Source organism: Leiobunum rupestre, chromosome 8 (genome assembly GCF_980474605.1).
Source record: "Leiobunum rupestre chromosome 8, qqLeiRupe1.1.hap1, whole genome shotgun sequence".
In the NCBI taxonomy this organism is placed as follows: Eukaryota; Metazoa; Arthropoda; class Arachnida; order Opiliones; family Sclerosomatidae; genus Leiobunum; species Leiobunum rupestre.
Genome location: NC_143391.1, coordinates 30,090,490 through 30,112,260, shown reverse-complemented (window position 1 = coordinate 30,112,260; position 21,771 = coordinate 30,090,490). Strand labels below are relative to the sequence as shown.

The 21,771-nt window shown below is 41.7% G+C and overlaps 1 protein-coding gene across 12 annotated transcripts in view; it reads left to right on the top strand.

Annotated features, from left to right (window-relative positions):
• The window catches only part of LOC149933102 (uncharacterized), a 49,852-nt gene that overhangs the window by 19,586 nt on the left and 8,495 nt on the right, over window positions 1–21,771 (top strand). For 4 of the 12 annotated variants that reach the window (XM_090157048.1, XM_090157047.1, XM_090157046.1 and 1 more), the window contains exons 1-4: window positions 14,409–15,742; window positions 18,224–18,259; window positions 19,177–19,884; window positions 19,959–20,535. In XM_090157048.1, the coding sequence (XP_090013174.1) occupies window positions 15,098–15,742; window positions 18,224–18,259; window positions 19,177–19,884; window positions 19,959–20,535 (1,966 nt within the window). In that variant the 5' untranslated portion in view covers window positions 14,409–15,097. Of the gene's footprint in view, window positions 1–10,604; window positions 12,815–14,408; window positions 15,743–18,223; window positions 18,260–19,176; window positions 19,885–19,958; window positions 20,536–21,771 lie in introns of those variants that run through there. The other 8 variants (XM_090157045.1, XM_090157043.1, XM_090157042.1 and 5 more) reach the window with 8 other exon arrangements.

Below are 21,771 nucleotides of genomic sequence, written 5' to 3'. Positions count from 1 at the left end.
AGACATCACCTTCCGAAACCTCTCGGAGGTGTCTGGCGTATCTATGAGGGGCTGAACGCGCGCGGAGGGCGTTGCGCTGACGCAAACTGAAGATATCATTCTTCGCGAGACACTTTTTTTCGTATAGGAATGTCTCTTTCTAGAGAAAAATCTTTTCGAATAAGGAAAAATGTAAAAATATTAATTCGCTTTCGACTTAGAAGTACGACGACAAGTGACTGCGACTGTCGTCGGCGGTCGCGCCACTGCAGTATTAATTAGTTAGATTACGCCGCGGGGCAAATATTTTCTTCCCAATTGCAAATTAAGGGGAAAAAATTAAATATTCATATTTCTGGAAAGGAGGCCCGCGACGAGAAATATACGTCGCTACTGATGGAAGGTGAAGGCTTCGCTCTGGAGGGAGGGAGGGGGGTGAAGAGATCTTATAAAAATTGTTGGCATCCTCCCCCCCCCCCTCCGCTGCCAATCCCCGAGAATTCTTCGTCTCGATCGCTGTGACCGAATTAAAATTCGTCGTTTTGAAATTTTAACCATCTTTATCTCTCTCGCTCGCTCCATCCACGTGTAATACTATTCTATACCGTTTTTTGATAAATTATTCGCCAAAGATTTTTTGTTGTTGTTTTATTCAGCAAAATTTAAATTAGCTATTCCATACGCGCGATGCCTTACCAAATTTCGGAAGAAACGTTTTCTTTTGTCGAAAATGCTCGGTTTGGTCGTCGACAGTCCTACGGAAATGTCGAATAATTTGAATTTTTAATATATTGAGATATCAGACCAGTTAACGAGTTTCGTTTATAAGATTGCGATATAAAATTGAATTTGGCGCTAAGGTGGACGCCTTTTCTTTGAGTATTCGCGTTTATTAGTGGGCGGTATATAAATGATCGTTCTATTAAGTTTATAAATAAATAAGTACTATATGGAAAAATAATGAGATGTTTACTTTTCTTTGATTACTTTTTTCCATTGGTCCGTACATATACGGATTACAAATTAATCGGAATTAAATCTTAATAATTTCTACAAACGAAGAAAATATATTTCGTTTAGATTGAGAGGGCAAATTCGTATTATTGTAGAACGCGGACCTACGCCTGCGAATTCGGAATGAATATATACAACGGCAAAAAACGAAACCTAAATATCGATAATCCTTTCCCCCATTTTGTTCGTCACCCCCCCCCCCCCTCCTTTCTGAAATTATAAATTTAACGGGCGGGGTTAAATTTCGCCCCTCTTCCGCGCCCCCGAAAAAACCCTCTAACGAAGAATTTTTACTAAAATGGGGAAAAATTCTCAAATATATTTTTCCTCGGCCGCCGCGAGGTGGAGCTTCGCCCCTTTCGCGTACGGACGTTTCTCTCTTTATTTTTTTTATACCGGTACTTTTCTATCCGCTGGAAAGCAATGAATACTGGGCTAATTAATCCTAGGCGACGCCAAGCGGCCAGGGGAGGATTTAATGCTCGCATCCAACGGGAGGGGGCGCTAGCTCCCGGCCGCCGCGAGGGGGGGCGTCAGCGGAGAGAAAAATACGGGGAAAAAGAATATAGGCGCTAGTTTTATCCATAAATGTAATACATATAGGGATGTCGGTCGAAAAATTGTGGAAGAGGAGAGGGGGGGGCGGGAAACAAAGATCCTTACTACCATCCCTCCCCATTTTCTATCTCAATCTTTTTAATTTTTTCTACGTCACGCGGAGGGATTCGGATCGAGAGGAGGGGGTGGGGCGGCGGTAAGCGCGGGCCCTTACTTAAGCGGGGGGTAAAAGAGGGGCTGGGAGGGGAGAAATGAGAGGAAGAGAAACGGGTGGAAAAAGGGGTTTCGCTAGTTATGGAAGCGCAAAAATATTATATATGCGCCGAAGGAGAGAGAGAAGCGGAGGCGCTTAGAGGGGTCGTTAGCTGGCAGTCGCGGCCGTTCTCCGCAAATGAGAACCCCGCCTTTAATTTAGCTAGCGGATGAGGAGCCGGTGAAGATATACGGAGAGATGGGAGGGCGGTGGATTGTAGACGCATTCCCCAATGACTGACTGCCTGCCTGCATCCGGTAAAAATCGACTTATAGGCCTCGTACTTTGGGAATCTGTCAAAAAGTGGGGGGTGTACTGGGGTGAGGGGGGCGCGGGGTAGCGAAAGACAAGAAACGAACAGAGCAAAGCATCGGGCACTGAGAGTAGAGAAAGCGAGCATATGCGCCGAATTCCTCTCTCTCTCTCCTTTTTAACAAACGCGTAGCTAGTTTTCCAGCGTGATCAATATCACAGCGCGTACACTTCACTGCTAGGCTTCGAACTGACGCGAGAGAAGCGAAGGCGGGGGGGGGGGGGGAAGGACACACAGCCAGAGAAAAGAATAGGGAAGAGTGAGTGAGAGAGAGAGAAAAAAACAACAGAAATTAAGCCGCGCAGCTGTTTGTGAATTTCGGCATCTTTCTCTCTGCTGCCCTATACCCTGAGCGCGCTCTTTCCAAATGCGCGTATATAGGAATTTCACCGTAGAGAGAGAGAAATAAAGAAAGGCTTCGCGCGCGCCGGAACGTTTTTACTTTTAACAAATCTCGATCCTTCCCTTCATAGCCCCTTATATTATGTATAAACCCTTAGAGGCGAGGCTAGCTGGAATGAAACGGGTAGGGTGAGATGAGGGGATGAAAAATAAGAACGGGGGGGGGGATACCGCGTAGTTAAGCTCGTGCATAAATTTTTTATATACATTTGGAAAAGGGGAGAATAGTTTCTGTCTCTCACTTCTAGTTATATAACGTATATTCCAACGAAGGGGGTCGGGCCTGAAATTAAACATACCTGTATACGCAAAAATATCCAATTATATTTTCTTAGTAGAAATGCCGGCTTTTTTCGCTTTTGCTGGCACTAGGGGGAGTAGGAGGTTCTCGGAAAGGGGTATTGTTATACTGGTAGGGGGGAGAGTAGATGGCCGCGAGTTAAAAATGTATAGAATTTGAGAAGGAATAAGAGAAAATTTTTATAATTCTTTCGGGGCTTCGCTCTTTACCATCCCCGTTGATAATTAGGTTGCGTTTCTTTCTCTCATCCTGAGCTTTCTTATTATTTTTTTTTCGCGCGCCGCTGATCGTTGGTTCCGAGCGTTCCAAGCTTGGTCCTATTGGTTTTAGTTTGGCGCTGTTGGATTAAAACCTTTTTATTTGGTATCGGGATACGCCGCGTTTTATTGGGCTGCTACCAATTTTTAGAGTCCCAGTGTGGACCAGGACTCGTCGTTGTTACGTCGTGTGTTTTTTTTTTGTTTTTGTTTTTTAAAGTTGGATAATGTATATTGAATTTTTTCAACAAAGGCTTACTCCGATATTTTACGTTGGGTTTATTACTAAGTTGTATAGATTGTATCAAAATTTAATCTTTTCGGTATGAAGTATATGTACTGGATTTGGGGTGGGGTTAAATTCTCGATTTATATAGAGATTTACCAAATTTAATCCCAAGAAAGAAGTGATATAATAGTAGTGATTATAATAGCGAGTTTATCCGCTACTAAAATTTTTAATTAGTTCTTTACATTTCTGCCTACCGAATTTTTGTTAGAACCATCACTGTATGTGATGCGCTATAAGTCACTGACGACTTGGCCCTTGCAACGCTAAAATAGTCATACGAAAAAATGATAAACAATAAAATTGAACTTGAACTTGTACGAAATTCTTAATAAAATCGAATTCTTATCTTTTAAATAAACGATAAAATCGTAACGTTCAATGACATATAAAGTTAACAATAACTAAAATTCGACGCGGTATCAAAAGCGGTAATTTTAATAATAGGTAAACAATGAGGCGCTTGGAATGTTTGGAGATAAAAGGGGGCGCTGTACAACATTAAGGGTCAAAAATGTGCCTTTGCGTTTATAAAATCCGCACGAGACATCACGCGCCGATTATACTTATTTCATTCATGCGCTGTTTCGTGGGCGCGAGTGGCGTACAAAATCAAAGACCTCATTTCAAGAACCTCATTACTAAGTAATTTTGAATTTGAAATTTATCTATTTATTTACTTCAATTTTAATTAATAAAAATTAAATTTAAGTATTAAAGTGATGCTTTGTTATAAAATACGGTAGACCAAAAATAGGTCAAACCGCCTGTAGAAGTGTTCTACACGCTATACTCGCGTGTATGGCGAGTGGCCAAACTTTAAGTGGGAGTGAGACCGCGAATGACCTTCCGTCCGCGTCTCTCTTGTAAAGAATAAGAAAACAAGGTCAGAAAGGTCCGTTATTTATCTCTTTTGACTCTTTATGGGCTCAAGATGGTTTTTAGGTGGCCGGGAGTAAGAAGAAAAAAACGAGTGAAAAAAGGCGGATAAGCGAACGGTAAAGATGCGGGCTGGGAGATGATGTGGAGAGGGCGATGAGGATAAATTCCTGGTTTTGTATCTTCATCGGTTCCTTGGTCGCGCGGGCGTCCCGACGGATAAACATTATACGCAACTTCATCCGTGGGATGTTTTGGGAGGAGAGGAAGAGATGATTTCTAGCGGGGAGGGAAAATGGGGGGGGGGGGCGCTTATAGATGAGGATGGAAGGGATGTCGGAGCAATCCCGTCGCGGGACTCTCGCAAAATCTAATCTCCATCGAACCCGATCGCCAGCGATTAGAAAAGAGAGATAGAGAGAGGAGAGGAATAGAGGCAACATTTTCGGGGTGGCGTGAGAGAGAATTCTTTAGAATAGAGGAAGGATGCTGAAGAAGAAGAAGAAGCTCGGGAGGGGCCGTGGTCTGCGAAGAAGACGTAGCCGCCGGGCGGATGGTGAGGGTGGCGCGGGGGCCAAAGTAGGAGAGAGGAACGGGGCTCCTCGGCAGCGGCGGGGGAGTGACATCCCTATAGAATGTGGGCTTTTACTGTCATTGAATTACAGCGCGCGCGCGTTTGATCTCTCGCGAATTTTTTCTTCCCGGGCTGCCTTCCCCTTCGAGCGCGCTCTTCTGGCCGCGTGCACGCGCTCGCGGGCTGCTACGAGGAAGCACTTAGGGGCAAAAATCTTGCACGCTGGAAAAGGAAATTATCCTTTAGCCTTCCCTCTCTCTACTCCGCTCTTTCTCTATAAGGTGATGCGGCTATTGATTTTTCTTTCCACCGCAGCCAGTTATTCGAATTCAGTATGGCCGAACTCTCTCTCCCCCTTATTTGTGTTAATCTGCATCTGCGACTGCTTCTAATAATGGCGGCACTCGGGAACGTTCTTTTTCCGACCCCTTTCGTTTCGTTTTCTTCCCCCTTCGTCTTACCCCCTCCCGACTCCCGCCCGCGCCTCTCTCTCTCTATCCTCATCCCCCCCGCCCGCTTTACCCCTTTTTCATTCTCTCCCACCCACTGACACCCCGGAGTCTCTCCTCCTCCACCTCTCATCCAGGGAGATTTCTCTTTCCCCACCCGCTTTTTGCCAAATCACGCGCCGCACCCCCCTCCCCCCTTTTTCTCACTCGACGCGCGCTCTTTTATATTGGGGGGAACGTCCCGCAACCTTTTTACCGAGTTTCCCCGCGTGCCTCCTCGCCAGAGTATGTCGTCCCGGGTTCGAGTTCAGAGTTCGGCAAAGGGTTGACTTCTTCTCTTTTTTTTTTCTTTCGCTCCTCGCGCCGCGCGACTAAGTTCGCGTTTTCTCCATCCAAGGTTGACGGAAAGAACGCGCCTGGATTATCCACTCCAGAGCCATCGCCAAAGACGAGAGAAAGAAGGGGATCATCCTAGCCTGCGTACGGTATAAAACGTTTAAGTCGCGGTTTCGCCACTAGAGAGCGCGGCTATTATTGGACGTTTGGGACACTGACGGGGTCTCTCTCTCTCTCTCTCTTTCGCCGGCGGATTTTTTTGCTCCGCGCCGACCTCCTTGTCCCTGCTTCTCCCCTCGCCGCCCCCCCCTCTTCTCGGGGCACTTTTAGCACCCCGAGTTATTAGGCTAGGGTGAAAAAAAGCGATGTTGCATATGCCGGCGGCGGCGAAGCCCTTTTTCAATCGGAATGTGAACCCCTTTTTTTAGAACGTGTCGCTATTTTTGAGATTTCCACTCGATGCTATCCGATTGGCGTTAACCGTGCCGTGCTTTTTGTTTATTGTTATTGTTGGCTTGATGGCTGAAGTTGCCAGAGGTAAGGTGAAGTCGTGTTTACTTATTTTTAATTTCATTTCATTTATAATTTTTTTATTTATTATTTGATTAAGATGGTCCTAATTAATTAAAAGAATGCGACACAGCTAAGGTCGAAATATTAGGCGTCAATAATCACATGGTCTTCGTTACCGCGACTCAATGAAGTTTTATTCTAGTATTTATTTATATTTTAATAACTCGTTCTTACTTCGACCTAAGATTATATAACAAATTTGACATTTCAATTAAAGTTCCGTATTTTTGGCGGATCAACTAATTTAACATTTCTGCCGCCAGGTTTAACATAAGCTAGGGATAACTGGCTTAATTTAACATTTCTGCCACCAGGTTTAACAAAAACTAGGGATAACTGACTTAATTTAACATTTCTGCCGCCAAGTTTAACATAACCTAGGTTTATCTGACTTAATTTAACATTTCTACCGCCAAGTTCAACATAAGCTAGGTTGTACTGGCTTAATTTAACATTTCTGCCACCAGGTTTAACAAAAACTAGGGATAACTGACTTAATTTAACATTTCTGCCGCCAAGTTTAACATAAGTTAGGTTTTACTGGCTTAATTTAACATTTCTGCCACTAGGTTTAACATAAGCTAGGGATAACTGACTTAATTTAACATTGCTGCAGCCAAGTTTAATATAAGCTAGGTTTTACTGGCTTAATTTAACATTTCTGCCACCAGGTTTAACATAAGCTAGGGATAACTGACTTAATTTAACCTTTCTGCCACCAGGTTTAACAAAAACTAGGGATAACTGACTTAATTTAACATTTCTACCGCCAAGTTCAACATAAGCTAGGTTTTACTGGCTTAATTTAACATTTCTGCCACCAGGTTTAACAAAAACTAGGGATAACTGACTTAATTTAACATTTCTGCCGCCAAGTTTAACATAAGCTAGGTTTATCTGACTTAATTTAACATTTCTGCCACCAGGTTTAACAAAAACTAGGGATAACTGACTTAATTTAACATTTCTGCCGCCAAGTTTAACATAAGCTAGGTTTAACTGACTTAATTTAAAAAAATTGCCGCCAAGTTTAACATAAGCTAGGTTTAAATGACTTAATTTAAAAAAATTGCCGCCAAGTTTAACATAAGCTAGGTTTAACTGACTTAATTTAAAAAAATTGCCGCCAAGTTTAACATAAGCTAGGTTTAACTGACTTAATTTAACATTTCTGCCACCCAGTGTTGTTTAAAATGCATTTTCAAAATGCAAAATGGATTTTTTACATTTTGAATTTTGATTTAGAAAAAGCCTTTTGCATTTCACATTTTGCATTTTGTGGGTTTGAATTTCAAACTGCGTTTTAAAAATGTTTTTACTCTGGTACCATCATCGCAGCTCTTATAGAGAAAGTTCATCTGCTATTTACTCCCAAGTAATCATAAGGTGGTTTCTTTTCGCCTGTTCGTGGACTAAAAGTGTACTCTTTTTAACCTAAAACGTTTTATACGCCATAAATTATTCGCTTGTTCCGGAGTATTAGGGATATTCTTTTTACTCCTTCTGAAAAACAGGTGTAAAGGAGTAAATCGGATTTTGTCGTCTGCTAGCCAGAATTTATCTACTAAAAAGGCGACAGGCAGCCATTTTGGAAAAACGTTTTTACTCCGTCTCGAACTATTCGCCATCGCAGAATCGGAGTAAAATGACGCCATAGCGTTACTCTTCTTACCCTACTCCGAAATCCCAGAACAAGCGAAAATAAACCACCTATAAATGACGATACTCAAACTCAGTTACTCACTTACTCAAAAGCAGACGAACATTCGCACTGTTCCACCCCTTTATTTCCCACGCTGGCTGCGAGGATGGTTTTGAAATATCTACGTAATTATTATTAATTACTGATTAATAATAATAATTAATAAATAATTATTAATAATTAAAATATATATAATTAAAAGTAAACAGAGAGCATTTGTAAAAACATTTTGCACTTGGAAAACCTATTTTCAAAATGCATTTTGTATTTGGCATTTTTACTTATGAAGAATGTATTTTGCATTTTGAAAAAAAAAGGCATTTTGAACAACCCTTCCACCAGGTTTAACATAAGCTAGATGTAACTGACTTAATTTAACCTTTCTGCCATCAGGTTTAACATAAGCTAGGGGTATCTGGCGCTAGTGACTTAAAGCGGATGATTTTCCAAACTAGAATACATTCCCTTTAATATGAAAGGTACCATGGGGTTTGAATTCCTCAATTTTATTTATGAATTAACCTCTAAATAGGCAACCCCTTGCGCGTTAAATAGTTTGAGTCATTTTAAATTATAATCTTAATTGTAGGATAATCAAGAAGCTAATGTGACCGAATGCAACCACCTTTAGGTCGTACGATTCACGCGAGACTAGCCTCGAGTCACAATAATATTCGTAATTAATTACTCTAATTAAAACAAATTGAAGCGCTGTAGAGGAAGTTTAAATTGTACATTGACTTAATAAGTTAATAGTCAAGAAATTGTTTTTGGGGTGTAAATGTTAATTGAATCAATAAACTAGAATTATAAAATCCATAATTTGATTGATCAGCCTACCATTCTGTATTAATACAGTATCTGTAAGTTACGACCTTACTTTAAAACGTAATATTTTTTAAGTAAAGTAAAGTAAAGTATAGTAATAGTTGATATAACTATTATATATTCTCTGTGTTTCCTGAGCATGCAACCTAGTGCTACTAGGGAAAAGATATGGTGTGTCTCAATCGAAAGCACATAATGACGGATTTATTATTCGGGGTACCTGATGGTTGTACAATTCTTAGTTTGGACGAGGTAGCATTTTCACTGGATATTATATCGCTTATGTTGTTTGGCATCTGGAGCTAAGAACCACTAAGATGAAAGCACTCGTTTTATTCTTATTGTTCTCTCTTAAGCCCTGAAAATATTTTAACTCGCAAAACATTTAGGTTGGATTTGCATTTAAATTTAAGCCAAGTAAAGACCTAGATATAGACTGGCGTTCAATATGAAAGGGCAGCGAAATCGCTATTACGTTAAATGTAGGATAAAAATATTTGAAACAACGTTAAATATTTTCAATATTATCAAATAAAGAAATCTATCGGTAACATAAGCGCCAATTTTATTTTATTTTTAATTCAACAATCTCATTTTATTCCTAATGTTTTCAGTGACCAGATTTTAATAGTTAGACTTCTAAAAGACCAAACGTATTTCATTTAAAAATGTAGAATCATTTCACAAATTGATAAAATAATTTGAAATTCAGATCCATTCGTCTCAAAATTGTCAGTACAGTAGACCATTTTCCGCAACGAGTCATTCGTCCGAATTTTTGGTTTCCGTTAAAGTTAATCTTTTAAGAGCTGGCTACAAGTTCGCGAAAACATGAAAGAAAGCGAAAGTAGCTGATATAAGAGAGATAGAGAGAGTAATCGCGGATAAAGCGGCCAGGTTAGCCCTTAAGAAGCATTAGTGGTTAACGCCTAGTTTGATGCCAAATTTCGCACCATTTTTTCCCCGTTTTCTTCGCCACTCTCTTTTATTTGGTCTTTTCGGGCTCCTCGCTTGATTCGTCGCCGGAGAGATTTTATTAGCTCGCCGATGCTGTTGTTTTTTTTTCTTTAAAAAAATGTTTAAAAAAAATCTCGGATTAAGTCCAAAGAAGCGAACGAAGAGGGTAAAGGCTTCAGGCGCGATGGGAAAGAAAAAAATAAACCCGGTATGAAGAGAAACACTTCGTAGCGTAGAAAATATAAACAAGAAAAATCCTTTTCTTTCGACAAGCGTCTAAAGGCGGAGATGAGGGGGGGGGGCAGCCATGGGGATGGGGAAAAAATGGAAAAAAAATCAATTGGGGCTAACGTCGCTTTTCGAGCTAAACCGAACGAGCGTGGAAAAGAGGAGGAGATAAAAAAAAAAGACTTTTTTATGCCCATACTCCAGTTAAAACCAAATTTTTATTAAGGTAGGAAAAAGGCGACTTTAATTATTTTTAACTCGGTTTTTTTTAATGTGTCGGCGGCGGTTTTAAAGTGGCTCCTCCTTTTTTCGCTTTGTACACTGAAGAGAGGCGTAAAATTTAATTAACCTTTATATTATATTTTGTAAAAAAAAGAGGCGACATTTTCGGGTTTAATTGTTCGTGGAGTGTGACGTTTAGTTCCTTTCCAGCCGAATTCTAGAGGTCGGGGATGGTTAACTTTTATTCAATAGATAAAGCTCTCAAAATTATTCGTAAAACGTTTTGATCAAGTAATTTATATTTCTGTATTATACGATTAATTTATTGATAAATTTGTAAAATTAATCGGAAAAACGACGTTTTTTTCGATAAAAAGCTAAAATTTTACGAATAATACATGTTTTTTAATCATTTTCCGAAATATTAACCGGTAAATTTCTTTGTTTACATTTTTTCCCCGAAAAAAATCAATTTAAACATGGATAATGATTAACCGTCCCCGACCTCTACGAATTACGCCTTCTTTCGTTCTTATTTTGAGAACTCGATCTCGTAAGAAATGGTGCGATAAGAATGCTTCGATATAATAGACAGGTTGAGCCCGCCATAGGAAACGCGTACGGAGAACGTGTATCTTAAAACGGACTTAACCAATAAACTGTTTATTCTCACGTTGACAAGTATATCACGTCTCTCCTATTCATCTCTAGATCGTGCTATTGGTATATGCTTGAAATATGCACCTTCCCGGGTTCTATCTGGGTTTCCCAAAGGTTGCTTGCTAAGAAAAACTAGCTCGGGACTAAATACTTCATAAAGCGACTTTCTAAAACTATTAAATTTGAAAATAGGGTTTATACGTTTAATGAATATTCTTCAGGAAGTGTACATTTTACATTTCACATCGTTAGACGGAATACTAGGCGCTGTACTTTTTAAGCAGTGAAATTCGCTCCTTTTTTTCCTCTCGTAATATATATATTATATACTTCTGTATATAATACTATACTACTCGCTAATCTACGACTTTACATAAAAGTCAGTCTAAGTTTGGTATAACAATAAATACGGACTTAATAATACCATATGTAACAAAATTACTCATAAGTGTGCCTCTGTTTAACATCTCTGTATTAAAAATTTGAATGGGACCTTGTTTCACAGCCACCAAAGAAAATACGGACTAACGTCGCGTAAAACTGGTTTTAACTTCCTTCCCTCCCCGCCAGAACTAGTTTTGATGACGATAAAACCGTCATCGACTGGGTAGTGACGTCAATTACGTCATATCCTTGCAACAAGGTCTCATTTGAGAAAAAGTTTTTTCTGGCACACTTATGAGTTATTATGTTACATATGATAATACTATTTAATATAAAATGCAATTTTTTTATTAATTCTAAGTCGTTATATTCAACGCCAATGTTCCGGCAGTTCGAGAATGAGAAAAATAACCGTGTTGACAATGACTAGTTATCACGACTTTGCCCAGAGCTATAAATCCAGGCTGTACATAGCGACATGTATTGGGAAGATTGGCTGAATCCATTTATTTTGATAGTCAGTGGCTGGTGAATTGTAAAAATATCCGATTAGTACAATACGCGTGAATATCCACCGAAATATAATGTGCCTTACAATAGAGTTTGCATTTGGTGGAAAGTATTCACCAGCGTCTAAATAACCGTCAACGTTCTTCAAAGTAGCTATCGAAAACTATCCCGGGGCAGGAAAATTTCGGCAATGTAGAGTTGTGAATTATGGGTTTAAAAGTCTGTTCTAAAGTTTACTTTTTTATAGTAAGTTTATTTTATTTCGAATATTTTCAATATTTATAAAAACCATTATAGGGAAATTAGTTTTATTTAAGTATGAGAGTTCATAGACCAATTAAGCAAACGCGTAGGTTAAGCAGTCTGCGCGCTATAAAAGCTACGTCTACTGTCCTACACGAGCTTAACCCGTCTATTTTCATTTCGATATAAAATATTTCGAATAGTTAATCCCTCGGTTAATTCGCCCAAATCTGTTCGCAATTTACACTAATTTATTGATAGATATTTTCCATACGCTAACGTCACGATAGGTTAAGAAAAATAGGCCTAAATTATAATTTCTAATTCAAATGTAATTATTTAAATTTAGATTTTTATCCGTATAGTTTGTAGTGAGGTGCGGTTGGAGGAAGTGTTAAAGGGCCGTTGCTTTTCGCGTCTAAATTTGAAATGACAGTCCAAAATTGGGGACCCTCAGTTGTAACTCCAGGTTTGTCCGCGGGGGGAGGAGAAAACTAGCGGAGAAATATCTCAGGAAAAGTATTATATTGAAAGACGACTTGTCATGTGTGTTTCGAGAAGGGCTAAAATGAAATTTTCTTGGCTTCTGTCCAAATTAAATAGCGACTCCAACGCGTCCCCCGCCCACCCCTCCCCCTCCCCTCCACAGAGTTATATTTAAAATATAGCGGCGTATTTTGTAGTTCATCCGAACCCCCTCCTGAGGAATATGTTAGCGGCGCGACGCCACGAACTATCGGGGAAATCGGGTGAGTTTTCGCAACTATTACCGCTATTATTTAATTGAAGCTCTGATCATTTCATTTTCAAGAAACCCGTTGCTAGTTCGCGTTCTATCGACATGTTGACAAACTGTTGACGGTTTAAACTTTAAACTCTGCTACGCTTTACAGGGTTTAAAAGGTTATTACGAATATTTTTTTTATAGAAATAACAACGAAGTCTGTTAGTACGGATATATATGGTTCCTTAACTATTGATTCGTATCTGACTAATCGGACGTTCCTAATTTTAGACTAAAAATGCTGTAGTGTAATCATAATGCTGTTGAATTCGTTCTATTTAAGCCTTTGGGTAGGGTGAAAATAATAAATTTAAAATTAGACTCGAAAAATGGTTTTATTTCGAAATAAAATTATTTTGCCCAATTTTATTTCGAATTATAAATATTTTAACGCGCCTCATTTTAAATTGTGAGAGGCTTTGTCAAGGCCACGGTGCGTTGACTGGACATCGGTCATCAACTTCAAATCAGTTCCGTGGCAATTAAAGTTAACAAAACCTAAATTAATGTTTTTTTTTGTTTTTAAGTTACGTTTTTTCACGCTAAAAATCTTTTTGGATGTGACGTCAATTCTACGTCACTCCACATATGCCCTTAGTAATAATTTGAATAACTGACAAACATAATTATAGATTCGTGACAAACTGGCACTGTTAAAATAACAAGCGATTCGCAGTCAATTTGTATGTATTGTTAATTTAAAATATATTTTTTTATTGAGATTGATATTTTGTAGTTACAATGTTATAACCATGAACCTTTTTCGTAGCATACCGCCCATTTACATCTAATATTGGTTTGTTTATTTTTTTATGTCGTTCTAGTTGACCGCGCGAAATATATACATTGTATAACCGGTTTACGCGGGACTGAATGGGCTCGGTAGCTAAGTTATTTAAAGTCATATTAATTTTTTTGATCTAGCAGCGTGTGTGGTTATTGACAACTGATATTTCGAACATACGGAATACTAAACGACCTTTTACCTGTTTTAGTCGCGATTGTTGACCCGTTGTAATTCAGCGAAAATAATTTAGGTTAATATCGGAATTAGTGATAATGTGAAATAGGCGGCTAGTCAGGATTTATAAAAAGGGTTTCTCGATATTTCTATAATTTCAACAGGAAGGCATTCATTTTAAAGTCAGGCGAGCAATGTTATCAGTCGGTAAAATTATCGGAATTAGTGATAACATGAATTAGGCGGCTAGTCAGAATTTATAGAAAGTTTTATCGATATGTCTATAATTTCTACCCGAAGGCATTTCTTCAAAGTCAGGCGAGCAATGTTAGCAGTCGGTGAAATTATTAATTTGGCGAGACAAGAGTCGAAGGCGCGTCGTGACGTCAACCAGCGAAACCGCGAATAGATCGAAAGTAGACCGAATATTCCGTCCCGGGTTTTAATTCGTCTCGCGCAATACGAACGGAGAACTGCTTATTTTAAATAGGAAAACCGATATTGGGAGCCCTTTTATTTTTCGCCCCCCCCCCCTAGTGCCCTCTCGCTCCTTTTTCCAGGTTTTCTAGTTTGTTTCTTCTCTGTAGCGGACTCGGAAGAGCGGGGGGGGGGGGCGTTCGGGGAGAGGGGGGGAGAGGCAACGAATTTGGGCGGGCGGGTTGTTGGGGGGGGAGGAGGGGGGTTAGAAGGGGGCCGGTTGATTTGAAGAAATACCTTATATTACACAATACGCGAATGTTCGAATGTATTTTTTTAGGCTGGTATACGCCCATTTTATAATTATCCATCCTTTTTGCGCACACTCCGTTCTTCGTTTCATTACTCTCTCTCTCTCTCTCTTTTTATCCCCCTCCGTCCGCTGGCATTTTCGGGCGCAGGCAAAACGCTTTGTTCCCCCCTTCTAAACATCATTAGGGCTTAGAGCTGTGGCGCGGAGAATACGTCGATAAGCGGTCACGACATTCGTACTCTCGCAATGCGCCGAGGAAAAAGTCGAACTCGAGATGCGATACTGGAAGAAAAATGCAAATGCCTCAAATTAATGGCCAACGGGGCCAACGAGTAAGAGAAGAGAGTCGGAGGCGAGCGAGGGATGCTGAGGACGGCGGCTTCGGCGGGGGGAACTTATTTGGCGGCGGCTCGCGGAGATGAAGAGAATTAGAAGAGGCTGAGGAGGAAAAAAATTCCGCAGAGAAAGAGAGAGAGAGAGAGAGAAAAATGTATAATCCGGATAGTACTAAAGAGAGGGAAATCAGGCCGTCGGGCCGCGTGTAAATATAAGTGCGCGTCAGTTTGGCAGCGGGAGAGGCGCTGGCCGCTCTTTCTCCAATAAGAAGATTGGCGCGCTTCTATAGCGGACCAATAACGCCCACGGGCTGACTTAAGCCGGAGGCGCATGCGTTTAATAGCGGCGGCGGGTGCGAATCAAAGATAATTCAAAATGGCGGACGATGTAGAAGAAAGAATGGAGGTGGCTGGGTCGGTGTCGGTGGTGGGCCAGCAGCAGCAGGCGCTCGCCTTCCTCGCCCCTCTCGTGCCGTCGGAAAACGCCAAGACGCGTCAAGCCACCAACTACGGGATCCGTCTCTTCCGCGAGCACAGCGCCCGCCACGGATTCCCCAACATCCAGGAACTGCCCGAAAGGGACATTGCCCGTTTGCTCAAGGGCTTCTACGGCGCCGTCCGCACCAAGGACGGACAACGCTTCAGCGTCAACTCGCTGATCGCCATCCGCTACGCCATCAGCAGGTACTTCAAGTCGGGACAAATGAGGCGCAAGATCGATATCGTCAAGGACCCGGTCTTCGACGAGGCCAACGACGCTTTCCGGACTATCGTGCGCGAATTGGACCGCGACGCCGGACGCATCATGCCCTGCCAGAAGGACATCGTCGACGCGGACGACCGCCGCAAACTGCGCTACTACTTCGAGCACGCCATCAACACTCCCCGCGGACTCCTCCAGAAAGTCTGGTACGACCTGATGCTGCACCTGGGACGACGCGGAAGGGACGGACAGAGAATGCTACGCAAGGAATCCTTCCGGATCGTCTTGGACCGCGACGGAAGGCGATACGTCTATCTGGTAAGACTGCATCCACTCTTCGTCCTCCTCCTCCACCTCTTCCTCGCGTCGTGTCCCCCTCCTCAGCCACCGGGGATCGCGGAGAGAGAGACTCTTTTTTTCGCTCTCTTCGCCGGCTAACTCGTATTTCGCAGACTCCGCCCCCGCTCGCTACTACTCTCGGACCCCCCCATTCACTCCGCCATCCCCGAGACTAGTTTTTTTCTTGTTGCCTTTCTATCCGCGATCCGCATTTTTTTTCTCTCTCCTCTCTTTTTCCCGCTTTGGAGCTAGTTCCGGATGAAAGAAACTTTTTTCTGGCCAATTTCCCTTCCCTTCCCTCCCCGCCCCGCCATTGTGCGTGTGTGTCCCGTCTCGGATAAAAGGACGCTCGTGGCTCGTCGCCGTTTAAATCTCCCGCCACGTGGCCCGTCTCTCCCACAACATCCCCATTCCATCACTCACACGTACCTCGTAAACAGACCCTTTTACGAATGCACTTTCACCTTTGCATCTTCATATTTTGATATTAATATAATTGTCATTTTTCTTAAAAAAATTTTGTTTCATTTTAAATTTAATTTTGTTCGTACGAACTATTTAAATGCGGTAATTTTTAATTCATGGTTTAGGAAAAAGATAAGAAATGAAATTGGGAATATATTACTCGAAGTTCTAGCTGAATATCAGTGGCATCTCCGCTTCCCTCTCAAAATGGGTCGAAGCCCCTCGTAATATATTAAAATTACTGACCTGATAAATTATTAATTAACGCTACAAATTTCTTATTCTTGTTTTAGGTTTTTCTCTATTCATTGCGGTTAAATTATGAACGAAATAATCCTAGAAAAACCTTTTTGATCTTAGATTTCAATTAATAACCGAATTTCGTGCTTTGTTTAATCTGCCCTATACCGAACGAACTAATTAAGCTTTAAAGACGCGTTTTTTGCTTAGTTTTAAGTCCCATTTCTACGCTAGTAAAAACTTGTGAGCGTGAAAATAGAGAAATTTCTTTTAAATTTCGTGTGTTTACAATATTTCTCTAAAAGTGAACATCCTATAATTTATTTTAACCCTTTACCAGCGAATATGAAAATTTTATTAAACGTAAAGAACCATTTTCACGCTGGCTAATAGCGGGTAAAAATACTTAAAATCCGATTCCGCTGCAAGAATTTTCATTTTCCTCGTCGATCTGTTTCAAACAGATATTTTCCTCTCGGCAAACTCGTAGAATTTGAAACTATCCGTTACTAATGTTAAGTAATATTTTCAGGCTGGCAATGAGCGTAAGCAAATTTTGCGGTCTCTTTACCCGGCCGCTACTAGCTATCTTGAAAATAAGGCTTTCCAGTTGAAATTTTTCTCCCACAAAATTGAAAATATTCCCAATTTTTTTTTAAAGAGATTCGCATTTTGTTATTGTTCGTCTTAGCTCTAATCCCTCTTCTTTAAACGTATATAGATAACGGCATTCACAATCACGAAATTCGTTGTTAAGCGGGGTAGCTTGTAATAAGGCTCGGCTTTAAATGTTTTTGCTCACTGGCTATATAGTTCCGTCTCTCTCTCTCTCTTTATTGGTGGTGGCAGCGTCCTAGTTTATTATTACAAGATAACGTAATTCTTCATCTGGCCTCCCGAAGACCAGATGCCGCTTCTGCTGGTAGCCCCCCCCCCCCCCTCCTCACCTTCTCGTTAGTTTGACGGTCTTTAATCGATAAAACTAACATATTTTCCCTTTAAGCTTGACAAGGGAAAAAAGAGCGAGTACCCTCCCCCCTCCGCAGCATCCTTTCATCCTCCCTCTTTTTAAGCCCCGCTTTGGCATCCGCGAGGGCCTTAAAGCGACAGCGCCAGAGTTCCAAACTTCGATTAACCAGGAGTTGAATGCTTTCTATTATTCGCTCTTACATTTGTTAAGTACGGTTACACTTTGTTAGGGCGAACAGCGCCTGCCACGAGTATAACCCAATTACAGTTCCATTACTGGACTTCGGTAATAACTAGCATCACCCGTCATCAATTAGTTTTGAAAAATTGTGTCCCGCGTCACCTCGTTCGGTAATTAAAAATATTGTAGACATTGGCCACTCGCCTACTAACCTAATAAACTCACCGGCATTACTAATTACGCTTTCGTCATTAGGGGAGTGGTTCTATTTTCCTGCCTTTATTAATAATAGCGATTGGGAAAAAGGTATTTCCTTTAACCCTTTTGCTAGTGCTACCAGAAGTTTATAATATAATCAGATGAGAGAGAAGTAGCCGTTTATGCTATACAAATGAAACACGTGCCGTCGCGGATTCTAACCCTCGGAAGCATACGCCGTATTACGGCTCGCCACTTACCTCGTGCGTGTCACTCCGCTTGGCAACGTCAATGTGAAACGTACGCTGCTTAGAGATTTTTACTTATTTATAAACTATTTTCATTGTCTAATTGTTCAATAACGTCATTACAATGACGTATTTCACCCAGCACTATTTTTTCCTCAGAACGCTATTTTGAAAAAGCAGCGGGGACCTGCGAAGGTACGTGTTTCAAGTAAATAACATTAGCGTAATAGGGATATATATGTACCTCTCTCTAAGATATGTATTATATTCTTTTGATAGTGGCGGTTAGGACCAACGCATTCAATTTAACCCTTTTGTTAGGTTTAGCGCGTTTATCATTAGGTGATATTTTAAATAAAGGAAGGCGTATTGATTCGTGGCCTTTCACCACGCTATCCGGTGACTAATGTTAAAACGCGGCCTATTTTTCATCTACAAACGCCTGTATAAGTGTTCCAACCGCCTCGCATCGGCGCCACGCTAGGGAAGCCGACCATTTGCTAATTCCCGTTCTTTTTCTACGGAGAGATGCGGGGGCAAAGTATATTATACTATTCGCGAATTCCTTCTCTCGCTTTGACGTCGGGGCGTTCAATCGATAATATTTTTAAAGGCTTTTTAAAACGGCCTTTTATTTTATCGATTAAAAAGAAGCAAACTCCGTTTCGCGACTATATTAAAGAATTTTCGGGCCAGTGTTATTTTCCCTCGAAATGCCGCGCTTTTATTTCATCGCGGTGAAGGATATTTTAGGGATTAGTCCTTTTCGCGCTTGTTGCGTTCAATTAACGCATTTGGAATTAGTATAACTTTAGAATTGTGTCCCGCGGGACTAATCAAGCTCTAATTCAGTTTTGGGAAATATTTTTATTTAGAACAATTCGTGAGCAATATTCCTGTATATTTTTATACTACGCTATTCTGTAGCCCATATACCACGAAAAAGTTTAAATTAAAGAATATAATATTTTTATTACTAATTTGTAATAATTTAGAACTCGTAACCAAATTGAAAAAGAAGTGGAAATCTGATTTTTAAATTTTGTTTTGAATATGGGGTATAATTTTTAATAGATGTTTTTGGCGATTCATTTTCTTGTTGGTCGGGATAGAACGAAGAAGAAGACGGCGGCGGCATCGAGATCATAATGGAGAAGAACGGCGATCCTCTGTGTCCGGTACGAACGTTCGCCATGTACTTGTCCCGACTGAACCCGGCCTGCGAGGCCCTTTTCCAAAGACCCAAAGACCGGATCTCCAAACAGGACGTCTTTTGGTACGTGAACTCCCCCATCGGCAAGAACATGCTGGCCACCATGATGTCGACCATTTCGAAATGCGCCGGCCTGAGCCGCGTCTACACCAACCTCAGGGTGCGAGCGACGGCCTACGGCGGCAGCAACGGCGGATTTCCGGGCGCCGGAGCCACTCACGGCATCTGCGGCGCTTCTTCGGGCCCTTCCCTGGTCACTCCTTCGTGCAGCTCGATGGACAACGGCGACAGCGACGTGCACGACTTGGACGACGGAGAGACATCGGACAGTCGCGTCCACGATCCTCCGTCGCTCAGTAACTTCTTACAGCTTCAAAATTGCCAAATCTCCAGGATCGACGAAGCCGGATTGTCCATGGAAAGCTCCGGCCTCAACGCGCTAACCAACAAACTCGTCTCGGCGCTCAACGGCAACGCCAAGTGCGAGAACCTCTCGTTGACCAACGCCGCCACCGGACAATCGAGTCCACTCTCACCCGCCTCCAAAAATAACCAGTCTATGCAAGACCTCAGCAGCGGCTCCAAGTCCTGTCTTCAGTGCGGCACAGTCAGTATTCGTTCCGCTCGTTCTTCCTCCGACTGACTTCCCCTCTAATCCTCGTTTTCTTTCATTTTTATCAGGCTGCGACTTTACAGTTTTCTAGCCAGGGAATCAGTCAGGTTTTCTGCTCAGTGTCTTGTTTCCAGACGTTCACCAGCAGAAAGAAAACTTCTACCTCGGAGAACGGGCTGGACTCGGTAGTGGGCAGCCACCATTTGTCCGGCATCGGCATCGGGGGCGGCGGGCTGGGCGGGAATTCTTCCAAGTGCGCCACTTGCAGCCGGGAGATCAAATCTCACGGAGGCTTCCTGGTCTCGGCCGACAAGGTGGGTAAGAAGCAGTTCTGCTCGACCGTCTGCCTGGCCCACTGGGTCTCTCGCGAGCAGTCTTCGGGCGGCGGCGGCTCCTCTCACTCCGGGGGTCACATGCCCCCTCAGGCCATCCCCATCACCCCTTTCACCGGCCACTGCGACTACTGCCTTTCCAAAAGGCCGCTCAAGCGCCAAGTGGTCGGCACCAACGGGGTTATCCACCACTTCTGCTCCGACGAGTGCATGATGTGTTACCAAACTCTGCTGATGAACGGACTGGTTCCGGGACAATCGCCACCTTCTTCCAGCGGCGGATCCAACAACAACAACGACAACAACAATTCCGGTAAGTTGACCATTCGGTATTTAACACCTTTCTGTCCGGAAACCAAAATACGAAAGGATTTCCGTCTCGGACTATGAAATTTAATTAAGAAACATTTATGTATAATCTCTTAACAGAAATTGTTAGAACTCGCGCCTTTGGGATTTTACGTACGTATAATTTAATAGTAGTCGGACGATTTAAATAAGAGAAACCTACGGTTTCTTTTATAGTGATTGAACCATTAACAAAGTAGTAAGCGACAGGCGTTATCATAGACATTACTTTAGGTTAACTCGCTGAAACACGTACTAGAGAAATGTATATCTTCTATGGGTGGCTTTTTCTTATAGAATTGGTTAATTTAGCAGTTATTTTATTCTGTTTTGTATTAAGTGCGGTGGAATTCGTTATCATTCCCGTGATTTTGTAAGTCCCAAATCTAGGCCACGCGCGGCCTTGTATCAAAGAAAAGTAAAATTAATGGGAACGGGTATACTCGAAAATCCTTTCGAAACAAAAATAATAATATAAAACGAGAAGACGGATCTGGATTACATTAAATTACATAGAAGGCCTCTCTCTCCGTACGTATAATAATATCTCATTATTATTTATCACGGTAGACACACGGCACCCTCCCCCTTGTTTCCTCCCCTCACATTTATAAATTATAATTAGCTCCGTCATGATCTTAATACGTCTTTGCTGTAGTTTTTTTCGAGGTAAACACGAAAATTATATATATTTTTTACCATTTCCAACCCTTAAAAAAAACCTCGATAAGAAAGAAATATCTCCAAAAGGTATTTAGGTTATGAGAACGTACGAGTCCACCTTGTGCGGCCGCTGCCATCAAGGAGCAACAAACACAGCACCCCACACGAGGAGAACGCAACCCGCCCAAAGTCGTACATTTTCTCGCGTACAATTTTCATTGGTTAGACGCTTTGGCGCCTGCTGCCGTCGGAAGGGGAAAATTTGGAAATTGTCTTCCCCCTTTCCGTAAAACGTTCAGCGTAAAGGTTCGTCCAATTAAATTTGTACACAACACTGCGTTAGCGTGTTTAAAGGCTAGCTGTGTTCTCCTTGTGTTTGTTGCTCCTAACTACCAAGAATGCATTGTTAGAACGACACCCGATCATCATGGTCTAGCTCCCCCTTGACACGAGAAGGGGGATGGAAAACGTCACTAGCTTGTGTTTGCATCGCGTCGGAAAACGTCACTCCCCAATGAGATGCCGGGCTGATTTGATT